Source organism: Budorcas taxicolor, chromosome 19 (assembly GCF_023091745.1).
Source record: "Budorcas taxicolor isolate Tak-1 chromosome 19, Takin1.1, whole genome shotgun sequence".
Lineage (NCBI taxonomy): Eukaryota > Metazoa > Chordata > Mammalia > Artiodactyla > Bovidae > Budorcas > Budorcas taxicolor.
This window is the reverse complement of record NC_068928.1, coordinates 50254307-50271373: the sequence shown is the minus strand read 5'-3', so window position 1 is coordinate 50271373 and position 17067 is coordinate 50254307. Positions and strand designations below refer to the sequence as shown.

General features: G+C 60.1%; 3 protein-coding genes across 3 annotated transcripts; 2 read left to right on the top strand and 1 right to left on the bottom strand.

Moving 5' to 3' along the window:
* The first annotated feature begins 529 nt into the window (after window positions 1-529).
* LRRC45 (leucine rich repeat containing 45) lies at window positions 530-7903 on the top strand. Its single transcript, XM_052658350.1, has 17 exons — window positions 530-824; window positions 1340-1401; window positions 1782-1852; window positions 2117-2295; window positions 2515-2643; window positions 3458-3570; window positions 3914-3972; window positions 4264-4341; window positions 4800-4935; window positions 5016-5093; window positions 5198-5309; window positions 5396-5466; window positions 5872-5964; window positions 6062-6154; window positions 6681-6854; window positions 6956-7103; window positions 7354-7903. Exons 1-17 carry the CDS (start codon window positions 605-607, stop codon window positions 7548-7550), a joined length of 2013 nt encoding a protein of 670 aa, XP_052514310.1. The 5' UTR covers window positions 530-604; the 3' UTR covers window positions 7551-7903.
* Window positions 7904-8519: 616 nt separating this feature from the next.
* On the top strand, window positions 8520-10700 carry RAC3 (Rac family small GTPase 3). The gene is made up of 6 exons (XM_052658899.1): window positions 8520-8640; window positions 9231-9302; window positions 9495-9612; window positions 9759-9821; window positions 10222-10381; window positions 10510-10700. Exons 1-6 carry the CDS (start codon window positions 8606-8608, stop codon window positions 10638-10640), a joined length of 579 nt encoding a protein of 192 aa, XP_052514859.1. The 5' UTR covers window positions 8520-8605; the 3' UTR covers window positions 10641-10700.
* A 991-nt stretch (window positions 10701-11691) lies between these two features.
* On the bottom strand, window positions 11692-14344 carry LOC128065662 (L-xylulose reductase). The gene is made up of 8 exons (XM_052658898.1): window positions 14225-14344; window positions 14050-14147; window positions 13412-13566; window positions 13272-13314; window positions 13096-13195; window positions 12932-12996; window positions 12725-12842; window positions 11692-12605 (listed from the first exon to the last, which is right to left on the bottom strand). The coding sequence occupies exons 1-8, from the start codon at window positions 14274-14276 to the stop codon at window positions 12502-12504; spliced, it is 735 nt and encodes a 244-aa protein (XP_052514858.1). The 5' UTR covers window positions 14277-14344; the 3' UTR covers window positions 11692-12501.
* Window positions 14345-17067: the final 2723 nt, after the last annotated feature.

Sequence of the window (17067 nt, the reverse complement as noted above, 5' to 3'; positions counted from 1 at the left end):
CCGCCAGCCAATCGACCCAGAGCGCGCCTCCCGGAGCCCCGCCCTCGCACCGCCAACCAATGGGCTCGCCGCGCGCGCCCGCTCCTTCGCCTTCATTGACCCGTGGTGAACGCCCTCCTCCGCAAAGCCTCCTGGGAGTCGTAGTTTCTACCAGGCCTTCCCGGCGCGCCCTGCTCTTCCTGGATACTGAGGCGCGCGGAGGCCGCGTACACCTGCGGCGAACGAGCCGGGGTCAGCTGCACGAGGGCTAGGGCCTTGGGCCCGAGGCCCAGGGGTACGTCCGACGCCCGGACAGGCTCTGCCGCTGGAGGCTCCACCCCGAGGACGCCCACCTCCTCGGTCCCCCGCTCTTGCCGTCCCCTGAGCATCAACTGCCCCCTCCCTCCTGGGGCCTCTTGCCTGTTGGACCAACTCAGTCTGTTCCTTGTTCCTCGCCTGCTGAGGACTTAGGGTCTTTGTGCCCCCACTTAGCTGCCGGGGTCTCTGTAGGCCCCCATGGGAGAGGCCTTGCCCTACTGCCTTTCCCTGGCTTCCTGGCTCCAGCTGGCTTCTGGTGAGTCCTGTCTAGGAATTTTGAGGGAAGCCCTTCCTGCACTCCACGGACATGGAGGAGTTCCGGCGCGCCTACAGCCGGCTGTGCAAGGAGAGTGGAACCGAACCCCAGGAGACTGTCCTGCAGCAGCTGCACCAGCTGCCACAGGGCCGGCTGGACCTGGCCACACAGAGCCTGACAGTGGACACCTGCAGGGCTCTGGGCAGGCTGCTGCAGAAGGAGTCACTGCTGACGGAGCTCATCCTGAGTGACTGCATGCTGAGTGAGGAAGGTGGGCACCAAGGGCTGGCAGCGCCCAGGGCAGTCCTTGCAACTTCAGAGTTGGGGCTGGGTTCAAGCCCTTTGCTTCAAGCCCACTTCCCCTGACTGCTTTTGCACTGCTGGTTGTTAGCTACATATACCCCAGTCCTTGGTGCTTGGCACCTCTAGCAAAGAACTCTGTCCCACCTGATCTCTTTTTTTATTTTTGGTGAAGTTTCTCAGTTTCATTGTCATTAAACCAACACCTTTGGAGGCCTGGGCGCAGAAGGCGATTTCTCTTTTTAATGGGAAAGCCCTTAGCGTCCCCCAGCTTCAGAGAATCCTGCCGTGCTGATGAGCACAAGGGTCAGCAGCCTGACTTGGCACTTGGAAGCAGTTTCAAACCTGACACAGAAGTGGGGTGACTTTTGGCATGAACCCTGGCGGTTGGGGGCCAAGTGGACTGCCATCCTTCCCCTGTGCCTGGGGAGCTGCCCCAAGATGGAGCCGCCAGGGGTGGGGAGTGACTGCCCTGCTCTCTTACAGGGGCCACACTGCTGCTGCAGGGGCTGTGTGTCAACACTGTCGTGCGGTTTCTGGATCTCAAGGTGGGTGGATCTGGACTCAGGGGCATGCCACCTGAGTGCAGGAGTAGAGAAGATAGAGGTGTCCCGGCCACCAGGAGTCTGCATGGTGGCCAGAGGCCATGTCTGTAAGTGCTCTGGGCACACAGGCTCCACACCGTTTTCTCATGGTCTCATGCATGTGTGCTGGTGTTCTGAGGGTGGAAATGTGAGTTCCAGAGCATTCTCACAAGCACACTGAAAGATCCCGCATCAAAAGGCCACTCTGGTCAGGGAAGGCAGAATCTAAAAGGAGCCACACATCTGTCCAGAGCTCACCGTGGCCTCACCCGCTGCCTGACCAGGGTATTCAGAGCCCAGCCCAGGACACCGGGGAGTGACTGGATGGCCTCTTCCTGTCCTAGGGCAATAACCTTCGAGCAGCAGGGGCCGAGGCACTGGCAAAACTCCTCCGACAGAACAAGTCCATTCAGAGGTAGGGTGGCAGTCCCAGCCCCCAGCTCTTGCCCCAGCCCCTGCTCTCTCTCTCCGGTTCTGGGTTGGCTCTCCAGGGGACATTTTTCTGCAACATGAGAGTTCACACCTTCATGCCAGTCTTTTCTGGTGGGGGGTAGGTGGGTATAAGTTACTCAGTTTCTGCCAGAGACACCCCAAGCCTGTGCTCCTCCTTGAGCCCACTGGATCCCATGGGAGGAGGATGCCCTTTAGGGTATGCACCTCATGTCCACACTTCCTGCAGCCTCACCCTGGAGTGGAACAACTTGGGCACATGGGACGAAGCCTTTGCCATCTTCTGCGGGGCCTTGGCGGCCAATGGTGCCCTGCGGCAGCTGGACCTCCGCAACAACCAGATCAACCACAAGGGTGCCGAGGAACTGGCCCTGGCCCTGAAGAGCAATGCCAGCCTCCAGCAACTGGGTGAGGCTGCCAGCGCCAGCCTTCCCCATCCTCAGGGCAGGCAGGGAGGTCCTGCATCTCAGCCCTCCCAATGCTTCCTCTGTCCTCTCCCAGAAGGGAGGGGGTGGTGAGGAGGGGCACACCAAACTGGGCTCCTGATCTGTGGCCGATCACCGGAAGTACCAGCGTCTTGGGCTGGGCCAGCCCTCCCACCCCTGGCAACACCACATTTCCTTCCAGACCTGCGCTGGAATCACATTGGCCTCCTTGGGGGCCGTGCCCTGGTGAACTGTCTCCCCGGCAACAGAACCCTGTGGAAGCTGGAGCTGGCTGGGAATAACATCCCGGGCGACATCCTTAGAGCCGTGGGTATGGGCACATGGGGCAGCTGGCAACTTGCACTGTTTGAAGCAGGGCATAGAGCTGATTCCCTGTTGACGGGATCCGCTGACTCACCCTTTAAAAGCCACATTTTGGCCTTTAACCTTTGGGGCAGAACCCACCGAGGGAGGGGCGGCTTGGGCTGGAACCATAAAGGCATCACAGTGGTAGAGTGTTAGAAACAGAGGGAGCAGGGAGCAGACACCAAGGAAGAAAGGGGAGAGGTGGGAGCCGGCAGAGTGCCGACGGCCCAGGTTCACCATGGCCCCCTCCTCACACCACGGTCCCTTCCGTCATGGCCCTCGGCTCCTCCATCCCAGGCCTGCTGAGCACTCTGCCACTCTGCATGGCAACTTGTTCCACTGGCAGCACCAGCCCCTTGAGGGCCCAAGCTTGGGCTGGAATCGTGTGTGTGGTTACCATCTCCTGAGTCTGCCCAACTCATGTCCTCTCCTGTTTCTTGGTTCTTGCACCTGCCTCTGAGTCACCCCAGTTGACAGCGTGGCCGCTTCTGGCCGGTCCCTCTCCAAATGCTGCCTGGATCTTTCCAGAACATGGGAGCTGAGCACGACATTCACCTCTTAAAAATCACATGTTGGCTTTTAAGCTTTGGGGCAGAATCCAAATGCCCACCTTTTGTGACTGTTGAGCAGCCTCTTCACCTCTTCCACGTGCCTGTCCCCCCGACCCGGTGCCTCCCCTGCTCCTCGCTTCACTGTTGCCCCATCCCCTAGCCCCACCGCCTCTGAGCCTCTCACCTGCTTAGTGCACTGAGGGGTCTGATCTGTGCGGCTTCCAACAGAGCAAGCCATGGACCACAACCAGGACCGGCAGACCGTCTTCCGGGAGAGTCAGGCCCGTGCCCAGGTGCTCAGCAAGGAGGTGCGGCACCTCCGGGAAGAGAAGTCCAAGCAGGTAAGGACAACGCTGCCTCTGACTGCAGAGCCTCGCCCCGCCCTGGCTGTGTGGACAGAGCTCCCTCAGCCCCCATGCCTTGGCCTTCTTCCCTCCCTCTGAGCCCTGGAGCCTCTCCAAGAAGCCAGTACCTAGGCCCGAGGCAGCCTCTTTTCTGATGCCTTTCAGCTGGGTGGGTGGGCTTCCCCTCTGGGCCTCCCTGTCTGGCAGCCACCCTCTCCTTGGATGAGGCTCAGCTCCTTGGTGTCCTGCTGCCTCAGTAAATGTCGACCTCCTTTCTTGCCAACCGTGGGGCATGAGCAGGCTCTGGGCCCTGATGGGCTCTGCCTGGCTCTGTCCCCAGTTTCTGGACTTGATGGAGACGATCGACAGACAGAGAGAAGAGATGGCCAGGAGCAGCAAGTGAGCTTGGCCCCGGGTCCAGGGCAGGGCGGCAGTGCAGTGGGGGAACCTGGGAGTCTGGGTCCTGGCTCTGGCCTTGGAGTGACCTAACGTGTGAGCCTGGTCCTCTCCCCACAGACAAGGATGTGGGCTGTATTTCCTGAGGAAGTTGGCTGGAGGCTTCGAGGCTCCACTGAGCACTGCCTTAGCCCGCACCTGGGCATTGTGTGAGCATGAGGGGCAGCAGCCGCTTCAGGGAGGGGCTCAGACGACTCGGCTTTGGGCCCCTCGGACCCTCTTCTCTGTCTACAGGGCATCGGCTGCACGTGTGGGGCAGCTTCAGGAAGCCCTGAACGAGAGGCACTCCATCATCAATTCCCTCAAGGCCAAGTAAGGAGGGGCAGAGGGCAGGATGGGAGTATGAGGAGGTTTCAGAACACTTTAGAGACCTGCCCACAGGGCAGAGGAGGACCATCCTAATAGGGACTCAAGTTCCACTGCACAAAGGAAGTCAGGGAAACCGCTAGGGTAGTTACTGAGAAGGCTTTCTGGGAGGAGCTCCAACTCATCCGCTTGCAAAGCCGGGCACTGGGCACTGAGGGAAGGAAGGTTAAGCTTCGTCCACTTTCCCCAAGCCCCACCCCAGGCTCCCCAGAAGCCTGGTCCCACTCCCCCACCATCCCCTTCCCTGGTTTTGCAAAAGCAAGTTCTTCTCACTGGCATCAGACAAGTCTCTGAGGAGCCTAGACTAGCTCAAGGGGCACTAGCAGGGGCAGTGGCCTGGCAAGAATGACCTTAGCAAAGGCTAGAGGTTGGCTGGGGTGGGGATGGCCCTTCCCTTCTTGCAGACTGCAGATGACGGAGGCTGCCCTGGCTCTGTCGGAGCAGAAGGCCCAGGACCTGGGGGAGCTCCTGGCCACTACAGAGCAGGAACAGCGGAGCCTGGTGCAGAGGCAAGCCAAGGAGCACAGGCTGGAGCAGCAGGTGGGTGGGTGTGGGGTGGGCAGGCCGGGGGTTCGTGGTGGCAGATGGCCACCGACACCCTTTTGCCATGTCACCCCCAGGAAGCTGCAGAACGGGAGTCTAAGCTCCTCAGAGACTTGTCTGCTGCCAATGAAAAGAACCTACTTTTGCGAAACCAGGTATGGGGTGGGGGTGGGAGTGGGGCCAGCCCCAGGTGGGGAAGCCTGGGGTGGGGCTTCGGGAAAGCAGAACATAGCTTCCTCCCTCCGTGCCGACTTTGCAGGTGGATGAGCTGGAGCGGAAGGTGAAATCTCAGCAGGAGCAGCTGTTCCTGACCAAAACGGAGCTGACCAACACGACGGCTGAGCTGAAGATGCGGGCCATCCAGGCTGAAGGTCAGCACAGCCAAGCCTGCTGCTGGGGCCTGAGGACCAGGGGCCCCCTGAGGACTCCCACTCACACGCCTCCCCTGTGCTTCCAGAACGCCTGGAGCTGGAGAAGAACAGGTCCCGGCAGAGCTTGGAGGACGCGGAACATCTGCGCTTCAAGGAGGTGCCTTATCAGTTGTGTCTTCTGGGCTTTGTCCTCCCCGCTCCCCCGGGGCATGCAGACACCTCAGTGGGGCACGGTGTTCCCCAGGCAGACTTCTGGCCCGGCTTCCCTCAACAACCTTGGGCTGCTGATGACAGTCCTGGCAGATGTCAGACCCAAACCCTCCCCACCGGTTTCTAGAAGGGATCCTGACTGACTGTGCCCGGGCCACAGTGCAGGCTGCACCTGGGGTAGCAGCACTGGGACCTGCCCTCCGTCCTAGCTTCCTGCGAAGGCACTTGGGGCAGGCTCCACTCGGAAGGAACAGGATGCCCAAGATTCATCTGCCCCCCAGGGTGGGGATCCCATGAGGGGAAACCTGGGGGACCAGACTGCCAGCCCTGTCCCCGCCCCGCACCTGGGCAGGTAGAGCACATGACTCGCCACCTGGAGGACAGCGAGAGGGCCATGCAAGAGAGGGTGCAGAGGCTGGAGGCTGCACGGCTGTCCCTCGAAGAGGTAAGCTGGGTGGCAGGCTCGGGAGGCTGGGTGTGGCTAGAAGGGGTCCCCGGGCAAGGGCCAAGGACGGGTGCAGCGGTTACAGTCTGTGGTGTAGGAGCTGAGCCGGGTGAAGGCTGCGGCACTCAGTGAGCGAAGCCAAGCCGAGGAGGAGCTCATCAAGGCCAAGAACCAAGTCCGCCTGGAGGAGGTGAGCGCAGGGTCACGGCACACTGCTTGCAGCACCCACCGGGGAGAGAGCACTGAGGGGCTGGCATGAGCTGCCAGGCTTGCACAGCCCTTCAGGCTTAAGTGGGTATGACCAAGGCTGTCTCCTGGCTCTGTAGGGAGGGACAAGGGAACAGGAGTTCCAGGGGTGCAGAAGAGCCAGACGAGGACACTCAGCCCATCAGTACCACCTCCAGCCCCCCCTGCAAAAAGCCAGTATGCTCCCTCCCCACGCTGGGGAAGGGGTTTGTCCCAAATGTGCAACCTGTGACCACTTGGTGGAAGCGGGGGGCCAGACGGCAGGATGGTGTCAGCCTGGCACACGGGGGAGGCTCCTCATTCGAGTTGAGGCCATTCAGAGCAAGACATGTGTTAACTGTAGTGACAAAGTGGTTTCCACATTGCAAATATAAACTCCCTTCAGCCTGAAGGGACAGGGGTCACTCCTCACAGGAGCTCAGAGCCACAGGCCAGAGAGCAGCTCACCCGTCCTTCTCCTGGGCCCACAGCAGCAGCACCAAACTCACCTGGAGGAGAAGCTGCGGCTGCTGGCACAGGCACGGGACGAGGCTCAGAGCACCTGCCTGCAGCAGAAGCAGACGGTGGCCGATGCCCAGGTGCGGGCCAGCCAGCTGGGCCTGCAGGTGGAGAGCCTGAGGCGGCGCCTGGAGGAGCTGCAGCAGGTAGCTGGGACACTGAGGGCTCCCCGTGATGCCCCTGGACCGCCCCACCCCCACCCCCACCCCCAGCTACCACCTCACACTCACCCCTCCTCGCCTGGCAGGAGCTGAGCAACAAGGACCAAGAAAAGGTAGCTGAGGTGACGAGGGTGCGGCTGGAGCTGCAAGAGCAGAATGGCCGCCTGCAGGCCGAGCTGACGGCCCAGGAAGCACTGAAGGAGAAGGTGGCGGCCCTGGAACGCCAGCTGAAAGGCGAGCTGAGCCCCAGGCCCCCCACCCCCACCCCCTGGCATCTCTGCAGGGCCTTTCTTACTAGGCCATCCCACAGGAGGAGGAGGTGGGCCGGGAGAGCTGAGCTTGGCCTAGGTCTTCGCTCCGGGAGGTGCTGCTGGTAGGGGAGGCTGGGTGTGTGCACGCGCAGAGGACCCTGAGCAAACCCCACCCCGCCAGCCCCCTGTGGACCTCCTGGGCCCCCTTTCTCACTGAACTTCCTCTCCTGCAGTGATCGCGAGTGACCACCGGGAGGCGCTGCTGGACAGGGAGAGCGAGAATGCCTCTCTCCGAGAGAAGCTTCGCCTTAAAGAGGCTGAGATCGCCCGGATTCGGGATGAGGAGGCCCAAAGGGCCAGCTTCCTGCAAAATGCTGTCTTGGCTTATGTGCAGGGGTCCCCCCTGAGGACCTTGAGCCCCCAAAAGTGAGGGAGCAGGGGAAGTCTGAGCGTCAGGAAGGTGGCATCTGTCGGACATGTGTCTGACTCCTGCCCCTCCCTCCTTCACCAGGAACAGGCCACTGGCAAGTCTGGGCTCTTTGCACAGAGTCTACAGCCAATAACGTGGAAAATCAGTGCTGGGCAGGATCTGAGAGCAGGACAGCCGCAGCTTACAACCAGGGTGCCTGTCTGGGTGGTGGGGTGGTCAAGAACCTGGCTGGCCAAGAGGGCCTTCCCCACTCTGTCATCCCCATCGCAGGGAGTGACATGCCTCAGAACAGACCCAGGAAGGGAGGAGCAATGTGTGAGCTCTCCCGGCCCCACCCACCGTGGTGCAGTCACCTTTTATAACCAGAGCTCTGCAGACCCAACTGCTCACCCTAGGGTATTTTGAAATACAGAATTTTGCACTTTGTGATACATTTTGGTTCCAGTGCCTTTCTCCCATATCAGTCTGTGCTCCCAAGCCCGGGCCGTGCAGGAAAGGCCGGCTCTCTAGGTGTGGCTGGGTCACCCCCTTCTAACTGCTACCAGGTGGGGATGGTCTGGCTACTGCAGCGGACAGGAGGGGATGGGGGCGCAGCGGGCTGCCGGCCTTGAGGGTCTGTGGTGACTGACAGCGAACACCCGAGTTTTCACCAGCTGCCTTTTGGTTGGAAGGTAGGTGGGCCCAGGGGGTACTTTTGCCCACCGACCGCAACCTGTCCAGGTGGGTGCGAGCCGCCTGCCTGCGCTGCCCTCGCCCCATGAAGTGGGTCACAGGGAACTGGGGAGAGCCAGCCCGGGCTCAGACTGGCTGAGGGGTTCGTTGTGTCCCGCCCCTCACCAGATTTCTCTGCAAAGCGCGTCTGCCCGGGTTCGGGGCCGGTCCGCGCCCCCCGCCCGCCCTGCCGGCCGCGCTCGGCTGTCTCCGCGCCCGACGCTCGGCAGCGCTCGGCTCTCTCCGGCCGCTCGGCTCCGCGCTCGGCTCCGGTCCGCGGCCGCTGCGGCGCCGGGCATTTCTCCGCAGCTCGGCTCGCGGCCGCGCCCTCCCGGCCCGCGCCCATGCAGGCCATCAAGTGCGTGGTGGTCGGCGACGGGTGAGTGCGCGGCGCGGAGGCCGCTCGGCCGGGCTCGCCCGGCGGGGTTGGCTCAGGGGATCCTCCCGGGCAGGGCGCGCGGCTCCGGGGCGCGGCCAGGGCGGAGGAGGCGGCGCGCGCACGGGCCAGGGATCCCGGCAGGGGGTCCAGGCGCGGCGGCCCGGATGCGCCCCCGACCGGCCTGTGGGCGTCCGGGGACCGGGCAGGGGCGGGAGGACGTGGTGGGGCGGGGTCCCGGCTATTCGCCGGGCGCAGGCCTCCAGCCCAGGCCCACCTGATGCTGCCAGCTGCCCGCGGCCCCGCCCGGCCTCCGGGTGGGTGGGGCCAGGGCTCTCACCTGGGCTGAACCCTCAGCGGGTGCCACCCTCCCGATACCTGCCTGGGGCGCTGAGGCGGCTTGCCGCAGCCCGCACCCACCACTCTGTCCCCGAAGCCCACCTGCCCTGGTCTCCCTCCTGTCCCTCGTTCACTGCAGATCTGCAGGGCAGGCACCCCTGTCCCCACCCTGGGACCGTGGGAGGGGGGCGCCCTTGCTGAGCAGTGGGCAGAGGTGGACCTGGGAGCAACGTGGGCTCGCCCTCTCTCCACAGCGCCGTGGGGAAGACCTGCTTGCTGATCAGCTACACAACCAACGCCTTCCCCGGAGAGTACATCCCCACAGTGTGAGCAGGCGGGGTGGGTCCAGAGGTGGGGAGCAGAGGGTGTGGGCGCCTGTGCACGAAGCTCCTCTGGGCTTTGAGGTGGGGCCCACGTGGCCCTAGTCTGGGCTCCTGGGGTGCAGCAAGGTTCTGACAGAGCTCCAGGTCTGTGCAGACTGAGAGCCCAAACACTGGCTGATCTCTCTGTTTCTGCAGTTTCGACAACTATTCTGCGAATGTGATGGTGGATGGGAAGCCCGTCAACCTGGGGCTGTGGGACACCGCTGGGCAGGAGGACTACGACCGCCTGCGGCCCCTCTCCTACCCCCAAACTGTAGGGACCGCAGCGTGCCTGCAGGGGCCGGGTGGCTTGGGTAGAGGCCCGGAGGGCCTGGTGCGTGTGTGTGTTGGGGGCTGAGGCCATTCAGAGCCTTTTGACCCTTCCCACATGGTCCTCTCCTTCCTTCCCTTTCTCCCAAGGACGTCTTCCTGATCTGCTTCTCCCTGGTGAGCCCAGCCTCCTTTGAGAATGTTCGAGCCAAGGTAGGGCAGGGCAGGAAGCCGGGTTGGGCTTCCTGGGAGGGGCGGAGACTGCCCAGAGAACTTGTCCTTACAAGGCAGGGTCTCTTGCTTGAAGGCCTGACAGAGGCAAATTGTCCTTTGGAGGCAGAAGAGATGCCTATTCCACTTGGGGTAGGGCTGGTGAGTGCGGCTCTCAGAGAAAGGAGGGCCCTGACTGAGAGGCCCTGATGAGCTTGGAAGCTTCTTGGCATATTTTTGTTCTTGGTCATTGCTTTACCAGACCTACTGGTTGCCCTATGAAGCAAGAAGGGCTAAGTGTGGGTCTAGGCACGAGGAAGGGCCCCTTGAGAGCTGTGGCTTGCTCTGGGCCAGGCGGAGGGCAAGGCCCCAGGGGTAGGGATCAGAGCCTCCATCCCCACAGTGGTACCCAGAGGTTCGGCACCACTGCCCGCACACGCCCATCCTCCTGGTGGGCACCAAGCTGGACCTTCGTGATGATAAGGACACCATCGAGCGACTGCGGGATAAGAAGCTAGCGCCCATCACCTACCCCCAGGGCCTGGCCATGGCCCGAGAGATCGGTGAGTGGGCCCGTCCAGGCCTGCTGGTGCAGGGAGGAGAGGAGTGTGCTCTGGGAGCCACAGCGTTAGCCTGTGCTCCTCCCGCCCCATGACCTCTCCTAACTGCCCCCTTTCCTGGCCACCCCCAGGCTCTGTCAAGTACCTGGAGTGCTCAGCCCTAACCCAGCGGGGCCTGAAGACAGTGTTCGACGAGGCCATTCGGGCTGTGCTCTGCCCGCCTCCCGAGAAAAAGCCAGGGAGGAAGTGCACGGTCGTCTAGAGCCCCCGCTTCCGGAGGAGCAGCCCCTCCCTGCCTGTGTCTGTTGTGCTGAGATGTGTCCTTGAGTCTGCTGTGGGGGGTGCTGGGGGTGGGGAAGGGGAAGAAGCATGGGGATGAGGCTGCTGCTCCTGGGGCGCCGCGGGGACCATGGGGTCCTGTCTGCTCTGCCTCATCTTCGTGGGGACGCAGCTCCAGCCTCCCCTGGCCCCCACGGGAGGCTGGAAGGGAGCAGGGTCTCCCTCAGGCTGTAGGGGCAGGTCTGGGGCAGCCCCAGGATGGGCTTCCCAGATGGGGGAGTTTGGGGGGGGTGGGTTCTGTCCTTGTGCCCCACGATGGGGTAGCCCCTTCTTATTTTATACAATAAATCCTCTTCATCTCCTGTTCTCGACTCACTACCTGCCCTGCCCAGGTCTCTCCCTGCCTACTCCTCCACCCCGGGGGTGCTAGGCCCCCAACCCCTGCCAACCAAGGGTGCAGAGCAGGTGAGCTTGACACTCCCCACCCCCCAGCCGAAGGCCAGTTGAGCCCTCTCAGTCTCCATAGGAGGGACCCAGATCAAAGTGAGAATGAGTGTGCTTGGCCCCTTCTGAATAAAGCAAGCCCCTCCTGTGCTCACCTCAGGCCTCTAGGAGGGCACAGCACCCTTCAGCAGCTCCCAGGGGTGGCGCAGAACAGTCTGCAGTCAGGCCCTAGTGGGCCCTGTGGAGCCCAGGCCATGGCCAGGGGTCACTCAACTGAGTGTTCACGAAGACACACCGTCAAGAGGGAGGGCGTCCTGCAGCTGTGGAGGTGTGGAGAGGACAGGAGGGGTGGCAGACGGGTCAACAGGTTGGGTTTGCTGGGCAGACACGGCGGGAGGTGAGGGGTGGGCCCGGCCTGTCACTAGGACTTCACCCCTGGGGCCTGCAAGGCACCACTCTGGGCAGATCCGTGACACGAAGCTAAGTGACACTCAGCTCCCCCGCAGTGGTGTGCAGAGGGTGGACTGCGGGAGTTCAGGAATTCTGCTAGCCAGTTTTTAAGTAACCACTATTAAGAATTACATAAACTTGAAATCAGTTGTATTTTAAAATGAAATTAACAAATACTCAACATTTGTTCCATGACTTCCTAAACATCTTTGTACATGTACTGTTAGCTGTGCTTTGGGGTGTAAGCCTTTTGTGTCTGTGTGGTGAGGACAGCATGGAAAAGTGGAGGACAGGCATCTCTGTGCCAGCTCCACCTCAAGGACATCAAACAGGAGGGAATATGTCACCATGGAAGTTGGCAAATTCTACAGCTGGATCTTGCACTGGACTGTGCCCAGTACATGGTGAAGGACTCACAACGCTGAGGGAATATTCTCTCCGTAACTGAAAACCACCACCTGATTCGGCAAAGAAGTCATTCAATCGTGAACAAAGCGGTGAAGTTCCAGCACGCAGCCTGCTCAGCTCACTTTTGTTTTCTGCGCTGACTTAAGGAACACCAATGAACATTCACGTTAAAAACACCACCGCTTCCACCCTAGAGGCCTCCGGACAGGGCCGAAGGCCATCCTCGGTCAAATTCACTACCCTCCTTAGAAGCTGGCCTTCTGGAAGGTCCTACATGTCTGCCAGGGACTTAGGCCCGAAAAACTCTGGCAGAAGAGCCAGGCTGCCACTGACCCAGGATGAGAGCTGAAAGGGTGTCTCTACCTGGGACTCGTCCCCATGCCCAGCTCTGAGCTTTGCATCTTCCGGCCACATGACTGCAGCCTAGGTGTGAGTGTGCAGGCTGGACGGAAGAATCATGTTTACTGAAGAGATGGGGAAGGGAGATGGGGGTAAAGGTGGGTTCAGCATGGAACAGGGGTGTGTGGGGATGGAGGGGGCGCTTAGGTAGCCAGGAAGCCCCCATCCACCGGCACAGTGGAGCCTGTGGTCATGCTGCTGCGGTCACTGAGCAGGAAGAGGATGGTGTCCACCACGTTCTCCATCTCTGCGGGCAAGGTGGCGTTCAGGACGTGCATGAAAGGAGCTGCCCTTCGTCCCTCCCTCCCACCCCTCACCTGAGCAGGCCACTGGCATGACTCCCAGCCGGGCTCCCGCCCAACTCACCGGCAAACCTGCCAAGGGGGATGCGGTCCAGCATGGCCTTGGCCTTCTGAGGGTCACTCCAGGCGGCCTGGCCCATGGGTGTCATCACCACCGTGGGGTTGACTGCATTCACACGGATCTGCACTGGCACAGGCAGGGGGGCAGCTCGGGGGACTGAGGCTCTGAGCACATGGACTGGGTGAGGGGAGGCGTCCCACTGGGGCTCACCTTGTGTGGCCCGAGCTCCACAGCCATCACTTTGGTCAGTATGTCCAAGGCACCCTTAGTGGAGCCTGTGAGGAGGGACGGCATGTGTGGAGCCTGAGCTGCCTGCTCAGATGGCGGGTGGCAGGGTGTGGGGTGGGGGCAGGGCACAGCCGGGGCTCACTCACAGTAGACACTGTGGTTAGTCAGGCCCCGTTGGGAGGCCTGGCTAGAAACATTCACGATGACCCCTGGGGCTCCCCGAGCTATCAGGCCTCGGGCCACAATCTGAAATCGCAGAAGAAGGATGAGGCAGGGCTGGCATCACCCAGCAATCCCCACTCCTGCCCTGAAGCCAGCGCACCTGGGACACCTGGATGACCGCCCGAAGGTTCACATTGAAAGACCTGGAGGCAGATGGACAGACCCTGGTCAGGGACTGAGGCCGCTGCAGCAGGAGACAGCCCTTCCCCAGGGGCGTTCCTCCACCCCACCCTGGCTTACATGTCATATGCCTCCTTGGTGACCTCCAGGAAGGGCTGTAGAAACGCCACAGCTGCATTGTTCACCAGCAGGTCCACAGGGCCAACACCTCCCAGCGCCTGCTCCGTGGCCTCCCAGTCAGCTAGGTCCACGCACACGGTCTCTACCCCGGGGCACTGTGTATATTAGGTGGTAACGGGGCACGTCTACCAGAGGCTCCATGCCCCGGGGAGGGGACAGCTGGGCCTCTCCCATTCAAGGGAGAGGGACTGTGTTTTCGTGACCTTTCAGTCTCACAGGGGTAGGGGGCTAGGGGGTCTCAGGGGAACCAGCCGCCTTTTGGGGGCTCCCAGGGTGCCGTCGGGAGAGAGTTAACTTGGCCTTTGGGCAACTCAACTCGGGGCTTCAGCATCAGGGATCTAGCCCCGCCTCCAGCCAGTCTACTTCCTCCCAGCGCCAGAGCGCCTCTGGCCCAGCAAAGCAGCCATTTCTGCCTCCTCCTAAGTCCAGGGGGAATCGTCGTTCTTCCGCGCGTCCGGCGAGGGGCGGGGGTGCTAAGAGTCCTTGCTGAGCCCCAGCGCCCAGCTCCCGTGTGTCCCTGCTGGGCCGCCCTCAGCTCCCCGCTGCTGCCCCCTGGGCCGGGACAGGGCGGCGCCTACCTCGCGGACCAGGCTGTCCAGGTCGGCCTGGGTCCGGCTCACGGCCACCACTCGGGCGCCAGCCGCGTGTAACGCCTTGACAGTACTGCGACCGATGCCTGCGTGGAGCGCGGATGAGTGAGGGTACCCATCTCCTGCCACCTTTGCCCGCCCCAGGCCACCTCCCCAGGCCCACCTTTGCCCGCCCCCGTGACGAGCGCCCGGCGTCCCGCGAGTCTCAGATCCATGATGTTCCGGCGGCCACAGTGCGAATCTCGAGCGGCGCTCCTAGGTTCAGAAGGGCGCGGGGCGCGGGGCGGGGCGCGGGGCGGGGCGCGGGGCGCGGGGCGGGGCGCGGGGCGCGGGGCGGGGCGCGGGGCGCGGGGCGGGGCGCGGCGGGCCAATCGCACGGTGGTATCCTGCCGCGGGCGGGGATATTCAAATAATGGTCTCCCCGCGAGGGCGATTGGCCGAAAGGAGTGGGCGCGGCCGAGGTGAGACACACTGGGTCCTCGCCTGACCCTAAGGCAGAGTTTATCAAATTGCCCTCTTTGCGGTCCTTCAGCCCGGCGGGCAATAAGGTTAGCGGGGGCCCCCCCAGCATTTACCCCCTGCCAAGTAGGCTATTACAAAATAAATAAATAAAACCAGATATGGTCATTTTTACCGGAAAGAAGGTGAAAGAGAACGCAGTGCTAACCCTTTTTTTGTTTCTGAGAAGAAAAGTTTCCTCAGACCTGGGAGTAGCTCAGGCAAGCTCACTTGTAGTGCTTAGAGCGAAAGGGTTTGGACACGCCTTATAAGCCTGAAGAAGAACTGATGCGAAGAACTGACTCCTTGGAAAAGACCCTGATGCTGGGAAAGACCAAAGACAGGAGGAGAAGGGGATGACAGAGGATGAAATGGTTGGATGGCATCATCGACTCGATGATGAACTTGCGCAAGCTCCGGGATATGGTGCTGGACGGGGAAGCCTGGTGTGCTGTAGTACATGGGGTCACAAAAGTCGGACACGATTGAGCAACTGAACTGAACTGGCTCCCAGAGGATCACGGGACAAGGAAAGGATTTGGACACCATTCTGGGTCCAAACTGACACTTAAATTGAAGAAAATTGGGAAAACCACTAGACCATTCAAAGTGAAAGTGAAAGTGAAGTCGCTCAGTCGCGTCCGACTTTTTGCGACTCCCTGGACTATAGCCCACCAGGCTCCTCTGTCCATGGGATTCTCCAGGCAAGAATACTGGAGTGGGTTGCCATTTCCTTCTTCAGGGGATCTTCCCAACCCAGGGATGGAACCCAGGTCTCCTGCATTGCAAGGTAGACGCTTTAACCTCTGAGCCACCAGGGAAGCCCGTAGACCATTCAGGTATGACCTAAATCAAATCCCTTAGGATAATACAGTGGAAGTGACAAACAGATTCAAGGGACTGGGTCTGATAGACAGAGTGCCTGAAGAACTATGGTCGGAGGTTCGTGACATTGTACAGGAGGCAGGGATCAAGACCATCCCCAAGAAAAAGAAATGCAAAAAGGCAAAATGGTTGTCTGAAGAGGCCTTTCAAATAGCTGTGAAAAGAGGAGAAGTGAAAGGCAAACAAGAAAAGTAAAGATATACCTATGTGAATGCACAGTTTCAAAGAATAGCAAGGAGAGATAAGAAAGCCTTCTTCAGTGATCAATGCAAAGAAATAGAGAAAAACAATATAATGGGAAAGACTAGAGATCTACCAAGGGAATATTTCATGCAAAGATGGGCACAATAAAGGACAGAAATGGTATGGACCTAACAGAAGCAGAAGATATTAAGAAAAGCTGGCAAGAATACACAGAAGAACTATACAAAAAAGATCTTCATGACCCAGATAATCACGATGGTGCGATTGAAGGAGGAAACAGACAGAACAGGCTCCATCTTGAAAGCAGGACTCCATCTTGGGCCCGACAGTGGACTTTGAGCTATATGCCCAGTATCTATGGAAATGACATACCAACTGGAAAACCAGGCCCCCTGAAGGAACAGCCCTAGGGCTCGTACCTAGACTCTCCATCACCTAAAAGAATACCCTAATTATCTGTGTAGCCAAATAGAATCATACATTCTATTATGCTTATTGGGGTATGACCACAGGCCTATTGATAATTGTCCACTGTTAACTACCTAGGCTTAAGGCATATGAATCACAGGTTAACTTTGATTGTATCTTTCTTTTCCTTTGTTCAGACTAGTTTCAGGGATTTGGGGAGGTGGGTTTGGGCACAGACACTTAGGATATATAAGGTTTTCAGAAAAACTGGTCGGCGTCCTTGGCTAAGAGGAGACTCTTCCTTTGGTCTGCAGGTGTAATAACCTGCACTCCACTATCTGCATTGTCCTTCTGAGGGAGCTTGTTTCCCGGAACGCATAGCTACATTTGGTGCATTGGCTGGGAAACTCCTCACTTTGAGGAGACAAGTCCCCTTTGGGACTACTCCAAGGGCTTGCAGACTGAATCTTCTAGAGGGGGGAAGGCACCTCGCCCTTCTGGAAGGATTCTGCTTCCCAACACCCAGACCTTTCATGTTAGCAGGTAGTGGACGGCAGCAGGGGAACGGAGTGCTCAGGTGAGGAGGAACTCACCTGGAGGGTGGAAGAGGGGGCTTGATCACCCCCCTGGGAGGGACTAGAAGGGACACGGACCCACAGGAGCCTGGAATAGGCAGGTGGCAGCGATTGCTTGGTATGCAGGTTAACGAGCGTGTTAGGGCTTAGGAAGGAAATTCGTGAATGTCATTTAGGAGGTAGTGTCCATGCTATCTTGGGGAAAATTATTAGCAAGCTATCTCCAGGAGATTGTTAGGAGAAAGACTTGGTCTTTGTGTGCTCGTATTCTTCCCTCCCCAAGAAGGCGTCCCATCTGCTGTGAAATTCTTGACCCCCTCGGAATTGTCAGGCTAGAAGGAGGGGGATACATAAGTGAGTATGAATTGGCTTTTCCAGAGACAGCCTGGGATGTGGGATATTTAACCCATCTGTGTTTTCATCTGCTTCTGATCAA